The 25,291-nt window shown below is 53.2% G+C and overlaps 2 protein-coding genes across 6 annotated transcripts in view; one reads left to right on the forward strand and one right to left on the reverse strand.

Moving 5' to 3' along the window:
- The window catches only part of SLC6A6 (solute carrier family 6 member 6), an 87,808-nt gene extending 70,460 nt beyond the window's left edge, over positions 1–17,348 (forward strand). For both annotated transcript variants that reach the window (XM_027042727.2, XM_053218894.1), the window contains 6 exons: positions 187–299; positions 4,725–4,862; positions 6,190–6,292; positions 6,867–6,967; positions 9,405–9,575; positions 12,850–17,348. In XM_027042727.2, coding sequence (XP_026898528.1) covers positions 187–299; positions 4,725–4,862; positions 6,190–6,292; positions 6,867–6,967; positions 9,405–9,575; positions 12,850–12,990 — 767 coding nt within the window. In that variant the 3' untranslated portion in view covers positions 12,991–17,348. The remainder of the gene's footprint in view (positions 1–186; positions 300–4,724; positions 4,863–6,189; positions 6,293–6,866; positions 6,968–9,404; positions 9,576–12,849) is intronic.
- A 2,797-nt stretch (positions 17,349–20,145) lies between these two features.
- GRIP2 (glutamate receptor interacting protein 2) overlaps positions 20,146–25,291 on the reverse strand; it is a 95,296-nt gene continuing 90,150 nt past the window's right edge. For all 4 annotated transcript variants that reach the window (XM_053218896.1, XM_053218895.1, XM_027042723.2 and 1 more), the window contains exons 22-24: positions 24,683–24,826; positions 23,782–23,928; positions 20,146–22,746 (exon numbers count right to left, since the gene is read on the reverse strand). In XM_053218896.1, coding sequence (XP_053074871.1) covers positions 22,588–22,746; positions 23,782–23,928; positions 24,683–24,826 — 450 coding nt within the window. In that variant the 3' untranslated portion in view covers positions 20,146–22,587. The remainder of the gene's footprint in view (positions 22,747–23,781; positions 23,929–24,682; positions 24,827–25,291) is intronic.

A 25,291-nucleotide genomic window follows, 5' to 3' on the forward strand; every position in this document is an offset into this window, starting at 1 on the left:
CATCCGAAAGGGAGGCAGGCCTGGGCTCTTCCCCCAGGCACAGATTCAGACCTGGCTCCTCCCTGCATTTGGGGTTTGGGACACCGCCTCAGTCCCGAGTGTCTTTGTGTGAGCTCCAGTGCCCCGGGTGGCTGGGTCACTGATGTGCCTCCCCCTCTGCCCCTCCCCATTTTCTCTTCCCTTTAGGTCCTGGCCTGGCCTTCATTGCCTACCCAAAAGCTGTGACAATGATGCCGCTGCCCACGTTTTGGTCCATTCTCTTTTTTATTATGCTTCTCTTGCTTGGACTGGATAGCCAGGTATGTCCAGATCGAGGGGACGCTGTACAGAGGGAGTGCCCGGGGGAGTGTGGTTCTGGGAAGGTGCCCTTCATCGTGCCGTGTGTGACACCGTCACTCCCTTCCCGCCCTCACATCAGACTTGCACCAGCTTCAGCCAACAAGGGTTCCTCCAAGACCCCAGGGGTAGAAAAGGCCTCAGGGCAACAGGAGGAGGACGTCTGCCCCAAAGCTCGGGTCTTTGGCCCCAGCAAGGGGAAATGGATACCTGAGGCGTGTGGTTAAAATGAAACTAAAGACGGGAAATAGAAGGTCAAGGCCAAGTGGTGATGATGATGTGTTCCGTGGAGGGTCCACACGGGGACCCAGGACATGGCAGGCAGTTCAGGGAAGGGGCGACAGTGCCTGCCAAGCTGTCACTGATTGTCCTAAGTGCAGCCAGAGAAGCCCAAACCACACATGGTGTTCTGTGATTCCTGGCGCATGTGAGTAGCGTCCCACGGAGTGAAACCATGATCCTCCAGTGCTGGGGAGCCTCGCTCAGGCCCACCCTGTCCTCTGGCCAGCTCAGCTTCTGCCCTCCCAAGGCACGACTCCATCTATACCAACACTATTTTCCTGCACTTCTGAACCCCTGTGTCCCGCCCCTCCAGGGCTCAGACCTCCATGGGGTGTGTCAGTGAGAGCCAACCAGGGGCTGAGACTGGCTTCGGAGTAACAGTTCCAAGCCCCCATGCTGTATGACATTGGGCACATTCCCTCCCCTCGCTGAGACTCCGTTTTCTCATCTCGTAAATGGGTGTGATTATACCCACATTGCCTTGTATGAAGTACCAGGCACAGTGCCTGATACAGAGCAGCACGTGGTGCTTGGAAAACAGAGTTCTCTTGGAGATATGTGTATTTTCCTTGGGGTTGTCTCAAGATGACAGTTGAGAGGGCAGGCGTGATCCAGGAGTGGAGAGTTAGGATGCGCAGGGTGGGCTGGTGGTATGCCCAGACCAGAGCCCTGCACACGGTGCCACCACCCCGGGGCCATCATCTGAGGTCCATCGCTGAAAGGCAGGCACTTTGCGGCCTTCTGTGTGGTCTGGGTATCTGGCTGCCTCATGGGAAACCTTTGGTCCAGAGGCCTGCTGCCAGTTCAGGAGAGGGCTTCACCACCCACCCCATGGGCAGCAGCCTCAAAGTCGCTGCCCAGGGTGAGTCCCTGTGGACTCAGAACCAGATAGGAGGAACGTCTTAGAAGGTCAGGCAGAGGAGAGGAGGCAGTCTGCCAGCGAGGTCAAGAACAGAGTGAAGGATTTGGCAGGAAGGGGACCAGGATTAGCAGAGAAGACAGAGTGGAAACATTTGGGAGACTGAAAACAAAATACTTGTGTAGTTGTTGGTGGGCTTGAGCTGTATAAACAGCAAGAGGAGTCCATTAATCATCTCTCGTTAATGAGTTTGGCCTTCGGAGGCCCCAAGCAAATGGCTTTTATAACTTCTTCCAAAGCTCTAAGTGAAAGCAAAAAACAAAAACAGAGAGTGGTTAATAAATGACAAAGCGTGACGTCTCCATGGGCCCAAAATGGGCCTCTTGGGCCAAGGAAGCTGCTTCCTGAGGGAGTGGAGGTGGTTTATATTAAGTTTTCTCCCTGGGAGGCAGGTGGGGCCTGGCTGGTGAGGCACACCTCTGAGCCAGGCCTCATGGCGGCCAACGGGCTCAGGGAATCTTGGTGAGCTCTCCAAGCCAGCCTCAGAGGGAGCTGGCACCCTTTCCACTCAGAACCTGGAACTCAGGGCTCAGAGCCCTTCAAATGACCTGCCTAATGGATACCCCACGAAGGGCATGAGTAGGATTTGAACCCAGGGAGCTAGGACATAATGTCTCAGGGGTCTGATGGCCTAGGTTGGAATCCCTCCTTTGCATCTATTTGCTAAATGTGAGCTCGCAGATGGTGGGGGGGGAAGGTTTTGCAGATGCTGGTGACCGCCTCACGCCCCACCAGCACTGTGATATAGTCAGAGCGCTGTCCTGCGAGGTGTTTCTGTGGGTAAGTCTTCATGTCGGGCTTTTTATGTACGTGTGTGGCAAAATACACAACATGAAATGGACCATCTGAACCATTTTTAAGCATGCAGTTCAGCGGTATGAAGTACATTCACGTTGTTGTGCGACCATCATCGCCACCTGCCCCTGGAACCTTTGTGTCTTCCTAAAACGAAGCTCTGTCCCCATTAAATACAACTCCCCATTCCGGGGCCCTTTCCCTGTCCTGTTTTTATATATATATGTAAACTCTTTAATCTGTAGCGTCTCTACAGCTGGGTACAACTGTTGCCCTGTAGAGCCAAGAAAACTGAGGCTGAGCAAGAACAAGGGATCGGCCGAGGCCACGCACAGCTGGTTTCAGGAATGGGCTTGGTTCTGGGGCTACCCATTCCCTGACCTGCTGGTTCATCCCTCCTGGCCTTATCTTGGAGTTCCCCCCAAATAGCTTCCTCTCATGGAAGTGCAGAGATCCATAGCCAACCTCAGGCAGAGGCCTCTCACTGATGGAGTGTGCCCCCCCTGACCCCAGGATGTCTGGCATCTGCAGGAAGCACTCTTTGACTTAGGGACCACTGCGTATTTCTTGGTGAGATGGGGTGGGGGTGGCATGCACGTGGAGGCAGATGCTTGCACGAGATAACAAGCAGCACTGGTGGAGGAGAGAGCTGGCCCCCATCTCCCTGGAGCTCACTCATCCCCTGACATGGGTTTGCAGCAATCACCCAATTACCAGCTTACACTTGTGATTTCACATCTTTGTCCGCCTCCCTGCCGAGCAGGCAAGACCTTCCCATTTTACAGGGGAGACAGACGGACATTTGGAGAAATCAGGGTCACATAGCTGTTAAGTGAGGGAGGTCTGAAGAGGCCGGTGGAGCAGGGCTGAGGGCTGGGGCTGGTGTTCTCCAGAAATGGAAGGGAGCTTGGAAATGAGGGGCGTGTGCTGGTGTTGACCCTGCCCCACAGTGACACCGGACCTTCCTGCCTTTAATTTCCCCATCTCAAAAAGGAAAGAACCTTTGTCTTTAACTCCTTTTGAAGCTTAATGTTTGGGCCGCAGGTTTGCTGTAATTCAGTGGTAATTTAAGTTGAAAACTCTGTGGCTGACACATCAGTCCGAGGTCAAAACATCAGCCCCTCCTCTTTGGGCCCCTTTCAAGAGCCTCTCGCTCCTCTTTTCCCTGAATTCCTGGCAACAAAGGATCATTTCTCCAGCCCCTCTCAGCCATGAAAGGGATTCGCTCCCGGTTTGTATCCCTTGATCCTCCTGTGATGCATCCCAAAGGAATAAGTGGTGGGATCTCTCTTGTAGGAATGCTGGGGAAACATCCTTCCCAAATGCCTCTCGGATGAAAGAACAGAAGGGTCAAGGCTTTAGCTTTTCGACTTTTAAAGGAATCAGACAGACCGGCCTTGGAGGGTATGTTGGCTGGCAAAGCATTTTGGCAGTAGTCACCCAAATGTAAACTGCTTCTACGTGCCCTTCGGTCCTGAAGCTTCATTTCTAGATTGTGCTCCGGATGCTTCTGCCCCAAAGGTAGAGGTAGAGGAGGAGTCTTTGCCCAGACCAGTAGCCGCAGAAGGGTGGAACCCGTCCATCGGGCACTGGTTATATCCATGACAATAAGCGTCCACAGGACAGAGTTTCCTGCTGCATTTTAACAGAGGCAGCTCTCCATGTAATGATCTGGCTCCGTCTCCAAGTTATATGTTAGAAAGATTTAGAAAGATTGAGAATCATCCTAGCACATTACCCAAGGAAGGGCCTCTTCAATGGGTTTCCTTACCTTTGGGAGCCCAGGGACGGGTTCCTGGGGTCACAGTTAGCATGTGGCTCACACACGTGGGCACTTAGGTGTGCAGGATTTCCTCGTAGATCCACGTTCCCCACAGAGCTAAAGCCATTGTGTGAATCTGATGGGGAAATGGGGGTCCAGACTTGCCCTGAGTTACCGATTCATTCTTCATGTGTCCACTGAGCAACCACATGTGCCTAGCCCACCTGGGCACTCCAGGCCCAGAGACGAGGGGGCACTGCCCTTGGTGTCAGAAAGGACCAAGACCAAGACGGGGGGAGGTGTTTGTGCCAATACATATGTGCCAGCAAGTGTGAGAAGGTGAGGGTCAGCATTAGCTTCAGAGAAGTGGTCATTCTTGAGTGAAGTCTTAAATGACAAGGGAAAGGCATTCTGAACCAAAGACACAGACGTGCGGGATATTTGGAGGACTGTGTGTGGCCCACCGTGGCTAGACCGGCCGGCGGGGCTCCCCAGGTAGAGTTCAGGAGACCACGTTCACACATTTGGTCTTGACCCCGCAGGCTGCTCCGTGAGTGCCAGGAGTCTCCTCTCTGAGCAGAGGGGAGGTGCTGGGCATCTGGGACTCAACCACTCTCTTCTCCTCCGCAGTTTGTTGAAGTCGAAGGACAGATCACGTCCTTGGTCGATCTTTACCCATCCTTCCTAAGGAAGGGTTTCCGTCGGGAAATCTTCATCGCCTTCATATGTAGCATCAGCTACTTGCTGGGGCTGGCGATGGTGACGGAGGTAGGTGGCTTTCTCACCTGGCCCGAGGGACCTCCTCTTGCAGGGCTCTTGGTGACCTACACATGCTCCAAAGACCAGTCCAAGGCTGTACTGCCCCTCCTCCCGCTGGTGGAGGCAGTGGCTAGGCTGTAGCACCGAGATGGGATATCTCCTGGCCCCACCCAGTTCAGGGATCCCACCCTGCCCAAGGGACCTGGCCTACATTTCGGGCAGCAGGAGACAGCTCAGGACCCAGCAGTTGACCCAGACTTCCCAACCCTCTCTCCTGTTACCATGGCAACACCTTGGCCACCCCCTGCCCTCCATCTCTCCCTCGTCCCAGGATGCCTGGGAGAGAGGTGCTTCAGCCGAAATCCATTTTAATGGCAGCTCTTTTCACCCACGACTGTGCCACAGCCCTTCTCAGGCCCGGAGGGGAGGTGGAGACATTCAAAAAGATAAACGCAGACCTCCTGGTAGATACCACCGGCGGTGCTGGGCCTGTGTGGTCGGCAGGGAGTGTGCACTGTTCAGAGGGTGGGCAGGGGCCCTGAGGAGGCTCCATCCAGAAGGGAAAAAAGATGCAGGAGCAGCACAGTGTCTAAGGCAGAGGTGGGCCAGCTGTCTAAGAAGAGGCAGCAGAAAAGAAAGATTCTTGCGCTAAGATAAACATGGAAGCCTGGCATAGGCCTGGGGCCTGCTGTCTTATGCCCCCCTCCCCACCTACCACCCCTCATTCTCCAGCAAATCACTGCACTTGCTCCCAAACTCCGTTCAGGTTTCACATCACCACTTTTTCCTACTGGAAATGCAAATGACTGTTTCTCTAGAAATGTCTTTAAGAAACACACACACACGCACACACACATGCACACACACGCATGCGCCAAAGGCAGATCACAGCTCCACACTGAGCAGTTGGCTTTCACTGAAGTATCCTCTGTTGGCCCCGGTTAGTTTTCAGCACCTGCTTCCGGAAACCCATCATTTTTACTGAAGAAAACATCTTTTGCTTTCATTTTCCTGTGTGTATTTGTGTGTGTTTTAAGATTTTATTTTCTTAAGTAATCTCTGCACCCAGCGCGGAGCTCGATCTCAAAACCCCAAGATCAAGAGTCGCACGCTCCACCGACTGAGCCAGCTGGGCGCCCCTGTGTGTCTGTGCTTGTTAACTAATCTGTCAAACATGAAATTGAGCATCTTTCTACACATGTATCTAGTCATCATAGTCTGTGCCCATTTTCCTCTTGGGTTTTCTATTTCTTACTGATCTGTCAAAGCTCTTTATATATGAAGGGAATTGGATACCAAATAACAAGTCAACCTTCTCTGGTTTTTTTCTTCATAGGGTGGCATGTATGTGTTTCAACTCTTTGACTACTATGCAGCTAGCGGTGTATGCCTTTTGTGGGTTGCATTCTTTGAATGTTTTGTTATTGCCTGGATATATGGTGAGTACGGACTTTGGCATATACTCTCTCAAGTCTCTTCTTTGGGTCTCTGTATTTAGAAGCTTCCAAAACAGAATTCGAAGGGGAATTCACTCTGAGTTGAACACAAAGGCTTTCCCTACTTGGCATTTTCCCCTCAAGGCTTCCCCTTTTGTACAGAAATAATATCGTTGTGGCCACATGACATATTCTCCCCATGCTAAAGGTGCAGGGTGTGACTGTATGTTTTGAGAAACACAGAATTTGTCTGTGTAGGGGGGTCTATCTATGATTTACTGCTCTGGGACCCGGACATGGTCTATTTTAATCCTCTTGAGACCTTGGATTGGCCACACCAGGATTTGGGGGCTGCCTAAGTTTGCCTAAAAAATATACGATGCCCAGTTACATTTGAGTTTCACATAATTTCAGATGAACATCTGCCACTCTTGGATCTATGTGGTGTTGAGCAGCAGGGACCTTGAGCAGACCCCCGAGTCCCCCTCGTGGCCCTTGAGCCCCTGCTGTGCAATTCCCAGGGCAGATGCTGGCGTTGGACACAGTGTCACTCTCTGTCTCCCTCTGTCTCTCCTAGGCAGCGATAACCTTTATGACGGTATTGAGGACATGATTGGCTACCGGCCTGGGCCCTGGATGAAGTACAGCTGGGCCGTGGTCACTCCAGTTCTCTGTGTTGTGAGTTCTGCCCTGCCTGGCTTGTGGGTGCTAGCCTTTTGTCCATGGGGCTTGACCTTATCACCTGCTGAACCATTTTTTGCTCAGCACCTGCCAAGCACTGGCCTGTAACAAGCCCAGTGACACCTCTGCCTGGGAGAGGTGAGGCAGCAGGCTGCTCCCAAAAGTTCCTTGAGATGAGTTTTGAAGAATAAGTAAGAGCTTGTCAGGAAGAGAAAATAGAAAGAGCATTCCTGGCAGAGGAACCAGCCTGGGCCGTGCAAAGGCAAGGCGTTGCGGAAGAGGAAGGTGTGTCGGGGCATGCATGTCGAGAAATTCAGGGGGTCCACAACAAAGCACATAACCTTTCCCCAAGCCCTTCTGGAGCTCGTGAGCTCAGTTTGGGTCACTGATCAAATTGAGGGGCCTTTAGGGTGTCAAATGGAGAGAGGTCATGGACACTGGAAGTGAGGTGTTTCCATGGCAGGGTGGGAGTTGTGTCCAGAAAGGGGAAATCCCAGCAAAGAGATGCTCTGGACTCTCCCAAGAACAAGGAAGCTTCGTACCCACCGAGGACTCAAGGGCAGTGATGTGCCACATTCCTCTCCCCCCGCCCCCCACCCCCGTGCCAGGTTTCCCTTGCCCGCCATCTTGGAATGCAGGTTAGAGCATGCCCAGACACTCCATTTCAATCTTTTCCCCAGAGGTTCTGGCAGAAGGGAAGTCCTCTTCTTCCCTGTCATTATTTGAAACCACTTGTGAGCTTTGGAGCTAATTGCAGGGGAAGACATCTGCTAGGCCATTCTTGGCTCGTGCCATGAGGCGCACAAATGGCAGAAATGTTCCTTGCGTTTAGGAACCAGGTGCTGAGGGATGAACGGGCCCTCCCCTCAGTGAGCCTGCTCTCAGGGCCAGAATAAATCAACACGGCCGTGAACTCGCAGTGTGCACCTCCCTTCTCTTGGGGCCCTGGTTTCCCCCGTTTGTAATGGCAAGGAGGCTCTGCAGTGAGAGGTGAGTGACAGCCAACAACCTTAGGTTTGCTGTCATTTAGTATGGCTGTGGCCTTCTCATCTGAGGTGCATGTTTTCCCCACAAAATGCAATAAGCTGTAGCAACCAGCAGCCGCAACAACTGGCAAGTTTATCGTGGGAGATGAATTTAGTTGGGTTCAGAGCCCGTGTTCTTGTCCTCACTCGACAGTGGTTTGTGAGCACCTCCTGTCACCACTCCGTCCCTCCCTGAGATGAGGGAGGGGTAGATCAGAGGTAGGCTGTATCCCCAGGCGGTGGGATGAGGTCACCCTGGTGGAAAGAGGAATGTGAAGGGGCAGGTACCAAGCTTCCTCGTGCTGGGAGAGCCCAGAGCAGCGCTCTCCTGGGCCCCATCCCGATCTAAGCTACACCCCACCCTTAGGGATGGAAGCAACAACAGGGCCAGGCAAACGGTAGTTGCCCCCGGGAAAGTATCTGTAGCCTAATGCTCTCCCTTCCCCTGCCACCAATTCTGATTTATGTGGATTTGTCTTCCCGTCAAACCCCAGTTATTAGATAATGAAGATTTAAGTCCTTTTTACGTTGTGGATCCATCCAAGGCAATCCTGGGTCATATATGAGATGCTATAATTTTGACCAGAAACAAGCCCTGGGCTCCCCCAGCCAGCCTTATGTGCTCTTCTCAGGGAAATGTGGACTTTGCACAGGCTTTGGGGCTCAGAGCTCACCGCACCCCACCGTTCATGGATACTGATGGCCACTGGCCACTGGCTTGGGCTTGGGGCTGGACACACCCCCACAGGGCAAGACCCAGGTCTGCACCCTGTCCTGGGGGTCAGGGATGGAGATGGGTGAGTGGGGGAAGGGAGGAAAGGCTTTCACCCATGCAGCTAACATTTATTATGCACCTGCTGTGTACATCTGGAGCTGCACCAGGTGTTAGAGAAACAGGGGAGCAAGAGAGACGTCCTGCTTGCCCTCGCCAATTCAGTTAGGTCGGGGGAAGGAAAGCTATGGTCACCTGACAGAGTCCGGGCAGGGCCTGGACACGTAAGACGAAGACAGGACCATTCGAGCTAAATGAGGATGGAGGGTAAGGGCTCGAGTCAAGAGAACAGCCTGTTCTAAGGCCCCAGGGCACGCAGCTAAGGAGCTGGAAGGATCTCAGGACAGCTGGAGTGCGGACATGGAGGGGGGGGGCAGGCTGGTGAGGGGTGAAGGGGCACAGCTCTTGGCTAACGTTGCCGGACGGACTGAGGGATTTGGACCGGATCCTGAAGGCACTGGGGGACCACGGAAGGGTGTTGAGCAGGGAAGTGACGTGGTCAGGTTTGCCCCAGGGGAGGTCCTCAGGCAGCCGAGTGAGGAAGGGCATAAGGCCCCTTGAGTGGGCCCTGCCCTGCTCCTAGAGCCCCCTGCTCCTGATGCCAGGGCCCCCCTGACTGCCCCATCTCTCTCCACAGGGATGTTTTATCTTCTCTCTCGTCAAGTACGTACCCCTGACCTACAACAAAGTCTACGTGTACCCCACCTGGGCCATCGGGCTGGGCTGGAGCCTGGCCCTGTCCTCCATGATGTGCGTCCCCTTGGTCATGGTCATCCGCCTCTGCCAGACGGAAGGGCCGTTCCTTGTGGTGAGCACGTGGGGCCGAGGCTGGATATGGGGGGTGCAGGAGGGCGAGAAGGGAGAGGGTGAAAGCCAGCCACTGGCTGTCGGCTGTTCCATTTGCTGTGTGACCTTGGGCACGTCGCTTGCCCTCTCTGGGTCCTAAACCCGTTGCCTGCCCCCTGGAGGGGTTGAGGTTGTCAGCAGGCATGTGGGGAAACAGGAACAAAAACAGTTCACATGGACGAAGGCTCTGGTGACATTCAGAGCAGAACTGTGGCAGGGCGAGGAATTTGCCAAGCAGAGAATGAGAAGTGGAAGGGTGTGACGCTTGGTATGTTCACAGGGAAGGACATGTGATAGCGTTTGGGCAGCAATGACATGTTCTGAGGGGGGCAGGTGAGTGATGAAGCTTGAGAGGTGACAGTAGCTTTGCGTGTCAGGCTAAGAGGTAGGGCTTTATCCTGGGAACAGTGGGGACCGTGGTGCTGAAGCAGTAAGACAGGAGACAAGGAGCTGGGAAGGAAGCCTGAGCTCTACCCAGAGGCCTTCTCTTACCCTGGAGCTATGTTCTGGATAAGCCCGGCCCATGCTGGTGTCCCCTTCCCCAGATCTGTGGCCCCATCTGCTGCCTGAGACAGGCCCTCAGTCCTCCAAGCTTCTGTGCCTGCCAGTCTCCCACCCCGAGGTCCCCTCCTTACCACCAACCCCTCAGAAATTTCTCTAACAATACTGCAGATTCCAGGCTGTGGCAAAAACTGGGGCTCTTTCCAAGAAATCCTTTTCTTAGAATCTCCCTTAACCTTTGGGCTTGGGCCAGCTCCAAGACTACACTGTTTTGTTCTGGACTCTTTTTATTGTTATTCTCTTAAAAATCTGGAGCCAGGATGTCCTGGGGCCCTGGCTCCCCCTTGGGCTGGGCCGGTTTCCTTGTGGGCAGAGGAATGGCCTGGAGGTGGTGTTGGTGGGGGGAGAGGGGTGGCTGGGCAGAAGGCACCAGCCTTCCCTAGACAGAGGAAGCAGGCCAGGGTGTGCCTGGGAGGAAAACATGAAGCCACGAAGCCGGGATCTGTCTGAGCTGGGATAGCCCTTGGGCCCTTGAGGTGTTCCTGCAGCATCGGACCCATTGTAATTTCTCAGAGGACACAGGGAAGGACCCCAGCACTCAGCCAGAATGCTGATAGGACCTATCATTTGTGAAAATCCTGAAATACGGGGTCTGGGGACAGATCTGTGATCGCTACGGTCCTGAGCCCTCCACATGTCCCTTTCCCCCCCGTCCCTCCCCCCCCCCCCCCCCCCCCCGTTACCTCTTGCAAACCCAGCCCCTCCCTGGGAATATCCAGAATGTCCCTACTGCCCAGAAACTAACAGGTTAATTGGGGCAGAGCAGACAGTCTTGGATGTTTGTTCCAATTGGTCTCTGCCCACAGCAACCACATATTTCAACCCTGGGGGACACCTTACACTAACTTGTGTCCCTTCAAAGCCTAATTTTAAAATATTGTTCCATCCCAAGTTCAGAGGTTTGATGAGAATGGGTTTTGGCAGGGTGGGGGGGGGGGCGGGGAGGGAAGGAGGGTGTGGAGGGGGGGAGGAGGAGGGTGTGGGTGAGGCCTCTTCCCAAACTTGCACCTCACGGTTGCCTCCAAGCCAGGTGGATAGCCAAAGCGCCGTCCTCTGAAGGCATTTGAGCCACCATCCATCTGTTTGTCACGTGCCCCTCGACCTCCCGTTTGCGCTCCCAGCCATGAGCTTCTCCCTGAGCCACATTTGTAAACTGAGAGCTCCGTCCCGGGGTGACTCCCCTTCTGTCCGCACCTCCCATATACGTGGAGTCCTGGGTGGCTGTCTGGCATTGCTTGCCTCTTGTCCCACCTTCTGGGCTTACAGCTGTATAGAGAGGCAGCATGATGGCAGGGAGCCGAGCCTGCTCTCCTGCTGGCCCTCTGTCCCTTACCCTTTCCCTGGGGCCTCCAGGCTGGTTCCCCCAGAACCAGGCGGGGAACCTGGGCAAGGGAAGGACTCACTCGGGGCCAGGAGGGACCTGGAGAAGGCGATCGAAAGTTGCAGCAGGCAGCCATGTGCTCAGCTCTGGCCTGTTGTTACTAGTTGCCAGATCTTGCAAGGTTTTAAGAGCAGATGGAAATTAAATTTAGATTTTTCGAGTGAAATATGGTAGCTCTTGGGGCACCTGAGTGGCTCAGTCAGTTAAGCGTCTGACTTCAGCTCAGGTCATGATCTCACGGTTTGTGAGTTCAATCCCTGCATTGGGCTCTGTGCTGACAGCTCGGAGCCTGGAGCCTGCTTCCAATTCTGTGTCTACCTCTCTCTGCCCCTCCCCAGCTGGCACTCTGTCTCTGTTTCTCTCAAAAATAAATAAATGTTTAAAAACATTTTTTTAAAAAAGAAATGAGATATGGTAGCTTTTAATAAGCAGCTTAAAAATTGTAATATACGTAAGTTGAATGTAAATGTCTAAAGAGAGGATTTTTTTATTCACAGCTGCTTCCTATTTAAGTCTTTGAGTAGACACTTGGCAGGGGAAAGCTGGCGGTCAGGAGCCCTGAGTTCCAGTCCCAAATCCGCTGTGGGTCTTCTGGGTGTCACGGGAAGGCTCTTTCCCTCACTGCTTCTATAATCAGGCAACCAGACAGAAGGATGAAACTCGTCCTGTCCCAAAGTGATGGGACAACTCTCATGAAGTCCAATCTCCAGTCCCCCTCTGAGGACCTCAGACACGAGCAGTGTCTCTGAGCCCCCAGCAGGGAGAACTAGATACCTGCAAGAGAACGGGAGGGCCATGCAAGAAGGCAGGAAATGTAGTTTACAGGTGGCTGAGGAGTTGGGGGTTTCTCCTTGGGGAAGGTAGGAAGCCAGGGGAGGCTCATAACCGTCTTCCTACCTCGGGCATACAAATTGCAGAAACTCAGCTGCTTTGCAAGTCAGAGAAATCTGGGGATGGGGATTACAAGGAGGCAGATTTCAGCTTCGTAGGAGAAAGAAGTCGGAGCCAGGTGGTATGAGTCCCCCTGTCCCTGAGGTGTGCCAGCAGGGGTTGGCCAAGGAAACTATTGACAGGAATTCTGCCCTCATTCAGGGCCCAGAGGGACCTTAGAAGAAGCACCTTAGTTCAACTCCTTCATTTGCTAGTGGATGAAATGGGAGGTCCAGAGAGGGGGTTAGTTTGCCAAAGGCCAAACAGCGCACTGGCCGGGCTCGGAGGGGATAGACGGCTGTGGTGAAGAGGGGAACTAGGACGCCTGACTTTCCTCTCTGCTCCCATCCTCTTCCTTCTCCAGAGACTCAAGTACCTGCTGACCCCGAGGGAACCCAACCGCTGGGCCGTGGAGCGCGAGGGAGCTACGCCCTACAGCTCCCGCCTGGCCGTGAACGGCGCTCTCATGAAACCGACCCACATCATAGTAGAGACCATGATGTGAGCTCTCGGGCGCTCGGGCGGACGGGCTGCTTCCCTGCTGTTTACTAACATTAGATTCTCATAGGACCAGGTTTACAGAGCTTTCTATTTGCACTAGGATTGTTTTTTTTAATTGTCACAGAAAATGTTACTCTGTGTGCGTGCGTGCGTGTGTGTGTGTGTGTGTGGTATCGTGTGTATGTGTTTTTTGTTTTGATTTGGGGATATTTTATACAAAACAGAAAACCCACCGGCGGATGTCCGGGGCGAGGCAGAGTTTTCATATTGAATTAGATGTATTTTATGGGAACTTGGTAAATTTTTCTTTGTATTTTTTTTTTACATATAACTATATATACATTTAGAGATTGTCATACACTTTTACCACTTGAATCGATCTTGCCAGCAACAGATCTCGTTTTCAAAAGCAATTCTTCGGTGCTTGTATAGCTGGCAGAAAGTTCTGCCCCCAAAAACACAGGGTGGAATTTTCCTGGACGGGAGACCCATTTTAAAGGTGTAGTACCTTCCCAGCCTGGTTCAGATAGAAGCATACAGCAGAGGGGACGCCCCACCAGCCGGCCTGACCCAGAGGGGCTAGAGAAAGGAGGGCCACAGGGAGAGGTTTCATTACACTTGTCTTAGCCAAGAAGAGAGATGCCAAAATAGTGAATCAACGCCTCCAGTCAAGGGACTGACTTACAGCTGACAGGTGAGGCCTTACAGCCAAAGTCTGATTCTCTAGAAACCGTTGCACCAAGAGCAAAATCCCGGCTGTTATTTTGAGATGGAGGGTGGATAGTCAGAAGGACTGTCAGATCGATTGTCAGAACCATTCATCGGAGCGGGGGCAGTAAGAGCTCCCAAGAGGGTGCTGGTGAGGATGGAACCCCGACATTCAGGAGGCCTCGGGAGGCTGCAGTCCCACGGCTTCCCAGCTAGAGTTCGAGGCCGGCATTGCGGGAGCCGCCAGCGGTCTCAGGGCTCCGACCCTCACACGGATGGGTCTGTTGCGTTTTAATGGGGTTCTATCAGGTTCTGGCCGGCCCCCCGCTGACCTCTCTCGCAGCTGCCTGTAGGAGAGAAGCATGATGTATTTGGTGAGGGATGAGGGGTGAGCCAGTGGACCAAAGGGTGTGGGCCCAGGCATTCAGAGAGGCCTGGTGTCAGGGAGGGGTGCTTTTCTTTCCTCAGCAATCCACACTCAGCTCTGTCCTTGTCTCCCAGGGGCTGGGAAACTCCCGACACGCTCCCAGCTCAGGGCTGCCCCAGCTCCTAGCTGGGAGTGCCAAGAGTGCTTTTGGAGCCTCCCTGGATCTTTGACTTGGGCGAAGTGCTCCCAAACCCTCCTCCCCGTTCAGGCAGAAGAGCAGCCCTTGGTGGTGACTCGGGAGATGGTGAAACTCTTCACAACTCCTGCGGTAGCTGGTGTTAGATACACACTATGTGGGGACCGAGGAGAGGAGGTGAGAGGGCATTTTCTAGAAGGGTGGGATTGTTCAGGGGGCTGGCACCCCAGAACTGGCTTACCCAAGAGCCTGTCTTCTCTGAACCAGGAGGGAAGGTACTCCACCTTTAAAATCCCGAGACGGACACGTCTCCGCCCCAGCCCCCATTTGGACCTAAACTGTGCCATTTAAACTGTCACTTCCAAGTTCAGAGTCTAAATACAACACGTTGTCACGCACAAATTACAGTGATGGCCTCGTGGGGCGTGGAGAGTGGTCCAGCTCGGGTTTTCGGAGCAGGGGCTCTCTGAATCCTGGAACCCTCTCCCCAGATTCGGGAGGGGAGGAGCCTCTGGGGTCCGAGGGGCAGAGGCAGTTCTGAACCTCTTCTCTTTGGCAAGCATCCACATTTCACTGTTTCCAAAGCGTATACTCTGCCAAACAATACCCAGTCCTATTCCAAACTGTTAACAATTCTGTGTTCCTGTTTCTCTATGTATTTATGGTTGCCGCTGTGTCTGATTTGATTTTGTCAGGTTTTTTTCCCTAATTTTACCGAGTAGCAATGTGACCTGTTTTCCTTTGTCTCATGGAACTTAGTAAACTAACCACTGTCAACGATTGGGGACAGGTGACACGTGGGGTCGAGGGGGGCCTGGCGTGCTGTGGCCGCCTGGGCATTTTGTGGCCATTTCAGGCTACAATGTCTCCCCTCTGGTGAAAGGCTACAGTATTTTGGGTTGGTAGGCAAATTGCAACATTCTGGAAATGGCCTGGGAAAGGCCTCTCCTCTTATAAAATTCGCAGACCAAATTCTAGACCAAAGACACATGCAGACCAAGTCCCCAGGCCCCGCCTGGAAGGAAGGTCAGCCACTTTCCCCAAGCCCGCTCCTCGACAATCGCCCAGTGCACCTGTCTCCAATTGGACCCTCTTGTCTACTCCCCTCGCCCTTGTGTTTCCGCAGAACTTGGCTCTGTGAGTACAAGGTGTGATGGTGCGTGACTTTTCTATGTCTCCTCATAAAGGAAACCTGTCATTGGAGCTCATGACTCTGGTCCTCCTGTCTCTGGAGAACAGGCAGCCCGTCCACTCTCTGCCTTGGGATGGGTTAGAATTTCCAGTGCCCGCAGATAGCCCAGCAGGCCAGCTTTGGAAGGGAAGCGAGGGAGGTGGTTAAAGAACTTGTTTTAGGATGCAGAAATGGGTAAGGGCCTCAGGATAAATCTCACCCGGGGAGATGCTTCGCAGGGCCCGGCACGGGCTGTGTTGGTCCCCGCAGTGGGCAGTCTTTCGTGGTCAGTGCCTCCCCGGTCAGCGCCCTTATAAAATGGGGGAAATGAGACCTGCTGTGAGGAAGAAGCTGGGCACGGCAAGCAGGGACTGGAGCCGGGCTGTCTGGAGTCTGTCTGGCTGCAGTTTCTCCAAGGGGTGTGTGATGAGTGGCGCGTGTAGCTCCCCAGTGTTCTCCCTGAAGACCAAAGACGAGCCTTTATGAAAAAGGAAGCGCTCTGTCCCCCCAGCGTTCAGGGACGAGGGGAGCAGCACGCCCTGTCCTCTCACCATCCTCGGGCCAACTGGACCTCAAGCTGTGGCTCCGTGGGACCGACGACTGCCTTCCCTCTGGTAGGAGAGGTGGCACCCGTTCACCCTGGCCCTGCACCCAACAGCCCTCTGTGAGCTAGGAGCTGACCTCCCTATGGCACGTGAGGAAACTGAGGCCCAGTGAAGCCGGTTGGTGTGCAAGAGGCAGAATCCCTTAGGCAGGATTTAGCCTGAGGCCACGAGGGACATTCCCAGGCAGAGAAGTGAGTGGCCTTGGATGATTTCTGGGTGACACGGCCCCCTCTCTGTACCTCTGCTCCCTCATTCTTACCCCAGATCCCAGCGCACCCCTAGAGAAGGTGGCAAAGTCCAAGGGGAGTGAGCCACCCTCAGCCTAGCACAGGGTGACCTTGTGTCATCTGGTGCCTCTGCACAGTGGTCCGGGGCCCAGCCAGCATCTCCCCAGCACTGCCCCTCTGGTCGGGGAAATGCTCTGGGCAGCCAGGGCTAAAGGCAGACACTGCCTCCCTTCCCCTCCAGCCTCAGACATGGGCCAGGAAGGGACCCAAGAGAAACCCTGAGGTGGCTAGAGGTCCCATCCAGCCCCGAGCCCCAATGTCAGGCAGCCCCAGGCTGGGCTGTCCACGTGAATGCTATAAATAGCCCGGTGCAAAAATCCAACAGGCACAAACCAAACAACATCCCAGATATCAAAACGCAGAGAGGGGTGTGGGCAACCTGGAAGCCAGAGAACAGCATTTCCCTCGCCCCCAACGCCCTGTTAATGCCTGGCCCTCAGACTGCTCTTGTTTTAATCGGAAGCTATGTTTCATTGTTCTCTTGGTGGGTGTCACTACAGACGTGTTCTGACAGTTCCCTGAGGAATCTTGTTATATATTTGGCTTCCAATTGAGATGTTGGCTCCATTTCTTTCTCCCCCCCCCCCCCTTATTTTTTACCCACTTAATTTTCGAATCCCTAGCAACTGTGACTCTGTATTTAGCACAAGAGAAAGCTGAGAACGTGGGTCTTGCCTCCTTCCAGAAATATGTCTGGCTCATCAGGACTTTTTTTTAAAACTTCAAAATATTTTTAAGATATTTTAAACTTTTGTAAAAAAAAAAAATCAACCAACGAGAGACTCTTCTGAGGAGGAATTTGTATTTGAATAAGATCCTTGGTGTGTAATTCAGTCTTGCAGTATACAAGCTTTTGTGTATAAATGTTTTATGATATGAATCCCTGTATTTTGCAGGGCTTTTCTTTTCCTCTTTTGCTTTTTAGATAAATATGTATATCGATATTTTAAATTCATCTTTGCTTTTTTTTAGAGGAGTTTGTAATCACCTTATAACATGAAAATAAACATTTCCTTTTTAAAATCCAACACGTGTTCTGTGTTTTTCTTTTTTAATATTTGTTTTTTTGAGAGTGTGCACATGTGCAAGCAAGTTGGGAGGGGGGCAGGAGCAGAGAGAGAGAGAGAGAGAGAGAGAGAGAGAGAGAGAGAATCCCAAGCAGGTTCCACACTCAGCGCAGAGCCCGACTGGGGGCTCAATCCCAGGACCCGAGAGGATCATGACCTGAGCTGAAGTCAAGAGTCAGACACTTAACTGACTGAGCTTCCCAGGTGCCCTTGGTTCTGTTTTGATGAGGCTGTTTCTCCTCATGTTTGGCAAGCACCTTAACAGTTTACAAAGGGCTTTCAGTTCTGCCCTAGGATGCTCATCAAAGGTGGGTCTTGTAGGAGCCCGAGGGTGGCTCAGTCGGTTAAGCGTCTGACTTCGGCTCAGGTCATGATCTCGAGGTTTGGGAGTTCGAGCCCCGTGTCGGGCTCCGTGCTGACAGCTCAGTGTCAGATTCTGTGTCTCCCTCTCTCTCTGCTCCTCTCCTGCTTGTGTTCTCTCTACCAAAAATAAACATTAAAAAAAAAGGTGGGGGGGTGGTAATTGTCTATGGAGACACTGAGGCAGAGGCTCACAGAGGGGTACACTTAACTCAGGGGCACAGAGCAAGTCTTTGAAAGAATTGTCCTGGGTCTGCTCTGGGCTGGTTCCCCTGATGCTGGGGACTGAGGCCCACCTGGCATGCACGCCGCCCCGCATGGCTGGGACACCTCACATCAGTCTCCTGAGCCTCGGTTTCCCCACCTGGAATAAACTGCCCCTTTCAAGGCTTCGGGCTGATTAGAGGTCATGCACCAGGAGTAGTTACTGGCACCCAAACGGGCTTTCTGACCGCCAGGCCTGAGTGGGGGAGGCTGCAGGGAGGAGCGTAAGCCCTAGAGGGATGCAAATAGAAATCACGCCACAGACTCTGGGGCCTCAGAAGGCAGAACCCTCAGGACCTCAGAAAGTGGTCAGGAAGTATTTGGTCCTCTGTGCTGGGAATTGTGTGCTCAACTCACTGTTACAGGTGGGGAAACTGAGGCCAGGAGAGGGGTTCAGCTTTGCTGGGATCATAGTGCAGGTCAATATTTTGGACAGATCAGTGTGTGGGCAAATTTAGGGAAGCCTCTTGGGTCCTTTAGGGAAGCCTCTTGGGTCCAATTCGCCAGACCAAACATCTCTCAACTCATTTTTTTTAAAATGTATTTTGAGAGAGCAAGTATGTATGAGTGGGGCAGGGGCAGAGAGAGAGAGAACACCCCAGTGCGGGGCTCAATCCCATGGAGCTTGAGATCATGACCAGAGCCAAAACCAAGAGCCAGACATTCAGCTAAACTGAGCCACCCAGGTGCCCCTCAGTAATATAAACTCATTATTTATAGATGATGTTAGAATAAAATGCCACTCCCCCAGCTTTTTCTGATTGTTGGCCTTTCTTTTTTGAGACAGAGACAGAACGTGAGTGGGGGAGGGGCAGAGAGAGGGGGAGACACAGAATCTGAAGCAGATTCCAGGCTCTGAGCTGTCAGCACAGAGCCCGGCGTGGGCTCAGACCCACAAACGGTGAGATTTTTGACCTGAGCTGAAGTCAGACGCCTCACCAACTGAGCCACCCAGGCGTCCCTTGTTGACCTTTCTGATGGCCTCTGTCCACCTCCCTCCTCCCTGTGTGTTTTGGCCATAACTTGTATTCATATCCTTGTATTCCATCCCTTACTATTTGTGTGACTTAGGGCAAGTTACTTAACCTCTCTGTACATTTCCTCACCTATGACACTGGGCTAACAGAACCACCTCTGAAGGCTGTAGGAGAATCCAGAGAATTCTTGAAAAGCACACAGAAGCGCCTGCACGAAGCCAGTCTGTAGCACAGGGGTACCTCTCTAGGTCTGGCCCTGTCCACACCCTCTTCCCTGTTTCAGAAGGGCCCAGAGTCTATCGCCCGGCACGAGGGAGAACAGAGGTACCCTGTGCCCAATCTGGCCTTTGGCTAAACACACCTCCAGAGATGGGGGCTCACTCCCTCATGCATAGCTGATGGGAAGAAGCTCTTCATCTGCCCCCACAGAGCTGTGGACCCCTAGCGAGGCCTGCTGTGCCCTCTGGGCCCATCCTGCCCTGGATGCCCAGTGAAGACTCAGGACATCCGCGAGATCCCACCCAGGATAAAGTGGCTCCATGCAGCAGACCCACCACTTACCTGCCTCGGCGGCTTCCTCCTGCAGATAGGATAAAATCCAGTCCAGACCCAAGCCCTCACCATTGGGCCCTGCACCCTCCAACCTGGTCTCCCCACTCTGCTTTTGGGCCTCCTTTCTCTTCCTTGACCCACCAAGCTCATTTCCACCTCAGAGCCTTCGCGCTTGCGCCCCCTGCCTGGGACACTGTGCTTCCCCGTCTCCACAGGGTTGGCTCCTGTCTTTAAGGTCTCCCCACAAATACCTCTTCAGAGAAGTCCTTCCCTGGCCCCGGAGCTAAAGCTCTCACCTTCCACTGTGTCCCCATGACTGTTTTGTTTTTTCATTCTGAAATAATTCTTTACAATGTACTCCCTTGTTCATTATCTGTTTTCCACTAGAATTATAAGCCCCATGCAGACAGGACCTCCTCCGTCTTGTTCATGTTGTTTTTCCAGGGGTGAAAACAATGCATAGTCCAAGCAGACTTTTTGAATGGATGAATGAATGAATGAATGAAACAGGTAAGATGTCCTAAGATCCAAACAGAAGCTACTGCCAGCCTATGATCAAAAAAAAATAATAAAAAAAAAAAGAAAGAAAAAGGCAGACACCCCAGTCCAGTTGCATTTAAATAACTTTATTTAAAAAATCATCCCAATGGCACCCCACCCCCAGCTCCCACGTCATTGCAATCCCTGGCAGAACGGATTTACGCGTGGGCCCCAAAGAGACCCCAATGGCCTTTGCAATGCAGCCCCTTGGCATGTGCTTCCCGAGAGCTCTAAGAAAACCCCATGTAGAAAAATACTTTACAAGGAATATGCTCTAATCTCAGCCAGAGAAAAATACAGCTTTTGAGGGTGGGAGGGACATGTCACAGGGGCTGTACCCAAAATGCATAGGCAGGCAGGATGCTCACCGGGGACGGGTGTCGGGAAATGTCAAGTCTGGGATCTATGATCCCCATGAGAAGCCAGAAGAAATATTGCATATGAGAAGGCCGGCCACGGCCAGGGGCCACCTGCCGGGCCCGGTTGCATACGTCTGGGGGAAATGGCAGAGGCCTCCAGCCCGAGAAAACAGGGGAGCACTGGACGGGTCAGAACGCATCTTCCTTCACCTGCAGCCAGATGCAGCTTTCCCAAGCTGACAGGCCCTGGGAGTATGTCCTGTCTAGCCCTGTCACTTGACAGAGGCCCAGAGAGGCTGGGCAACTTGCCTAAGTTCACGCAGCTGTGGCTGCCAGTGGCCATGTCTCTGTTGTGTCACCCCCCACACCCCCAAGCTGAGGGCTCTTGGCTTTTCCTCAGTGCCCCTGTGATGGGTGGGCAGTGCCCTTTCACCCTGGGGCGGATGTTCACACAGGAATCCAAGATAGCAGAGGCATTGGACAGTCCAGCCGTGGCATGAAGGGCTCTCCAGGGAAGACAGGAAAGGGCAGGCTATGGGAAACTGGAGGGAGGAGAGGGAAAGCAGGCCCCCAGGGAGAGTGTGGGTGGGGTGCCCAGTGGGCCTGGTTCTGGCCATGACAGGGAGGCCCGTACCTGCTCAGAGACTGTCCACCCCTTGGTTGTCCAGAGAGGGCCAGACCAGACCCGGAGGGGGTCACGGAGCAACCAAGCAGCAACCCAGGGTGAAAAGAACAGGCCTCTCGACTCCCCATCTTGTCCCTTGAGTGGAAGAGTGTTTCTGGGGGGCCTCCCTTGGAGGGAAGCATGGAGGATGCAGATGGGAATGGGTGCCCCGTTTTCCTGAGACCCCCATTAAGAGCAAAGCAAATCCCCAGACCTGACTGAATCCTCCCTGCCCGCCTCCATCCCTGGGGCCCCAGCCCAGACCACCAGGTGAAGGCTGCCCGTGCCCTTCTCAAAATCAAAAGGGTTTCTGGGTCTGTGGAAAATGAGGACAATGATTTTAAGGGATGCTGGTGCTTCCAGATTTCAAGTGGGAATAAACTTCCTTGAACGACCACCTTGGACACTGTCGCCTTTGGGCATGAGAGAAGACGGCCCATCTCTCTCCTGCCTGCCTCTCTATCTCTGTGCCTCCCTCTCCCTGTCTCTCCTCCTTCACTAATTTAGATATTGAAGAGGAGCTGTGTCATCTAACATGGCATACTTCCATGGTTTTCCCATCTCCACTGGAATGGCAGACGAATGGAAACCCCTGGGTCGTCTGTTCCAAATGACTCCCTCCCACAGTGTGGGACCTGGCCTGAGAGGGGTGTGTTCATATGGATCTGTGCCTGTGCACCCTACAAAAGCAGCAGGAGGGGCTGAGAGCCCAAAGCCACACTGAGCTTGCCCAAAGGGCCCAGCACTGTGGTCTCAAATCACGGAGGCTTCAGACCAGAGATGCCGAAGTAAGAAAACCACTCGCTTTCAGAGTCGGCGGGCTGACGCTTCCTGGGCTTCAGCCATCCCAGCTCAGAGTCTCTCCAGTGGGGATGCCAGTGAGACCCAGACACCAGAATGCTGAAGAAGAGAAGGGGCTAGGCTCCCACCCTGAGTGGCATCTTTCTTGGTGGGAGGCGGTCCAGAAAACAAGAAACACCCTAAATGCTCTCCCCCTGTTGGGAAACTAACTACCTGAGCATGTGTGGACCCACTGCCCGGATGCTTCATACCTCAGTCCATGACTGCACTGGGGGTATCCAGCTCCCACTTGCTCACCTCTTGGGATGGGGAGCTCACTCCTCCCTGGCAGCTCCATAGCTCTGCTGGGAGAAAGCACTCCCTACATGGAGCTGGGCTCCCCAGCCCCTCTTCTCCCAGCTGAGCAGCCTGTCTCAGCCCCTACTGAGTGGGGCTCCTCCGGGCATCTTGGAGCCCCAACATGGAGAAAGACCTGGACGTCACTCCAGCTGGCACAGGGACATCACTGCCTGGGACTCCAGGCACCACAGAACCGGAGAATAGACACAGAGTCCGGTCCCCGGCTCAGAGCCTGCCAGACGGACAGATGGATAAGTGAGCGGCCACTTTTCCAGCCCAGCTACAGGTCTGGGGGTCAGGGTCTACTCGGGCAGCCCCTGGGGTGTCCAGACCACACGCTGACTTCAGAGCATCCGGGGGCTGCTGGGGCCTGGTGCTCGCGGGGCTCGGCTGCTCTGCGCCAGTGGGTTGCGGCTGATGACCAGTGCCAGGACATCGCCTGCCTCGGCCAGGAGTGGCACCGCCAGGCAGCAGTCGAAGTCCCGTGTGCGAACGTGGTTGACCTGCACAGTATACAGCCAAGGGGACAGAATGGCATTAGCTGAGCCTGGGCTAAAGTAGGTGGGAATCGTGGGACTTCCTGAAGCGTGGGCCCTGCCCCAGCCCAGGTACAGGGTAAAGCTAGAACACTCCTAGAGAGGAAGTCCTCCTTCATTTAGTTCTCTTTCAATCTTTCTGGTTAGGTTTTATCAAAGAGAAACCCCAAAGGGGGTGCCAGTACCTCCTTCCCACTCCACGAACACCCACCTCTCTCCCTTTTTTTTTTTAACATAAAAGAGCAGACCACACACCCAGCTTCCTGCCTAGAATTTTGTGACATTGCTTTGTTTCTGTTTTATTTTTATTTTAGATTGATCTTTTATGTCAAGCAAAGGGGTGCTGGGTTTTCATTCCTAATTGACACAAAAAGCTTCATTTCAAAATAAATTTCAGTTGAACTGAAAGGAAACATATTTAGTAAAAATGTAGCACTGATATAGCAAAAATCACATCATGGGAACAAAAGTAGCTGGGGCCTGGGAAAGGCGGTGCAGGGTGGCTGGGCCAGGCCTGTCCCAGAGCTTTCGATCTGCTCACCCACATTTCCCAGGCTCCCTTGCAGTTAGCAAGGTCACATCACTAGTTCCGGAAGGCCAATAGGCTGTGAAGGGGAGTAGCAGGTGTTCTGGGTAAAGGCAGGAAAAAACCCACGTGTGATGTTCCAGTCACTTTTCCTAAGTCACGTCATCTAAGGCATTTATAAGAGGGTATAGCCCCCATCAGCCTGGGTGGATTAAGCCTATGCCAGCCCACTGTGGACAGGTATACGTTCATGTGTGTTAAGCTACTGAGATTCGGGGTTGTTACTGCAACACAACTGAACCTAACCTGACTAGAGGACTGGTCCTGTCATTCCCTTTGCTCTATGAGAAATCTGGGGCTCAGAGAGGGGAGGCGACCTGCCTGAGGCCTTTCAGCCAGGGTAGAAACAGGGCTCTTTCTCCACCATGAGGCAAGAAAAGGCCACGCTATCCATGGTGCCCCCGGCCCAGCATTACCTGAAGGACCCTGTCGAAGGGCCGGAGGCCCCCACGTTGGGCTGGCCCATCAGGGCGCACAGTGTGGACATAGACGCCCTTCTCCAGGAGGCCATCGGAGACGCTAAAACCGAAGTCATTCCGCAAAGGGTCCTTGTGCAGTGTCACCTGGGAGCGGAAGGAGGAGGAGGTCCCTGGAGCTTTGACCTTTGTCCCCCGCCCCCCACAGCAGCCCTTGGTGCGGGACACACACTTAGCCTGCCGCCTAGCTGTGCTCCCCACACTTCACTGCGTTTGTCCCACAGCGCCCCCTTGCATTCTGCATGGCAGCACATCCTCCAGTTCCCAGCACCAGTCACAAAGGGGAAGTTAGGGATAGAGTACCTCCTCAGTTCTTTTTCAATCCTCTCCCTTCCACCCAGAAGAAAGTCTCCGTGGGGTACCAATGGGTTGTCACCCTTCTAACACTTGCTCCTCTCCCAATTTACCAAGAGGCTCTGAGCCTTCTGAGGACTACCAGCTGAGAGGTTTCATCTCTGTTTTTCTATATAGTAACCTACAGATGGCAAGGGAGGCTGGCTTCTCCTTTAAGGAAGTGATATATATAGATACACACATACAACTACATATACATGTATTCTATAGAAATGCCTTTAGATCTTACACACACACTAACTTAAGTGGGAAAAAAGTGAGTCTACTTAAAGAAATGTATTAATAGCAGCCTGGTGTGTATCATTGGGGGTGGGGGTGTGTATCACCCAAATGATGAGAATTTTGGAAAACTCAATCTAATACCAAATCGTGTTTGGTGGTGGAGAATGAAGCCCAGAGAGGGGTGGGGCCCCTCGGGAGCCCCTGGTGAGTCCTCGCGGCCCCGGGACACCCATCCAGGCTTCCCGTGCCCAGCCCCGGTGCCCACCTTGTGCATCTCTAAGGGTGTCGGCACAAGCAGCTCCTGTGTCTCTTCAGGGGACGCTCGTACCTCCTGGCTCCTCCGCCAGGGCCGGTGGCCAGGCCTGCCCTCAAGGGCCACGCTCTGCACCGTGCCCGTCATGATGGATGCCTGAGGACACACAGAGCTTCATTCAGATGCTTGTTGGCTCGCCATCTGCAGTCAGCATCTATGGACACCTGCTATGTGCCAGCCTTCAAGGTCACAACAGTGAACAGCATAGTCATGGTCTCTGGCCTCCTGTGGCTCTCAGTCTGAGGGTGGGCAGGGATGAGGTGGGGAAGGTCCTCAATCACACCAGCAATTAGCATACTAATTGTTGGCACTGAATGGCACTTACTCTGTGCCGAGCTCAAGTCTAAGGACTGTCCCCACAGAATTCGTTTTGCTCTCTACAATCCTATGAAACAAGCAAACACCATTCTACCATGCCTTTGGTCCATTTTATAGGTGAGGAAGCAGAGGCTAAGAGAAATTAAGATCTGAACTCAGAGTCTGCCTTCAAAATCAAAGGTTTTAACCACTCTGCTACCCTGCTATTGGTAAAAATAAGTAAGATAAAATCACTCACAAAAC

The sequence above is a fragment of the Acinonyx jubatus genome, chromosome A2 (assembly GCF_027475565.1).
Source record: "Acinonyx jubatus isolate Ajub_Pintada_27869175 chromosome A2, VMU_Ajub_asm_v1.0, whole genome shotgun sequence".
In the NCBI taxonomy this organism is placed as follows: Eukaryota; Metazoa; Chordata; class Mammalia; order Carnivora; family Felidae; genus Acinonyx; species Acinonyx jubatus.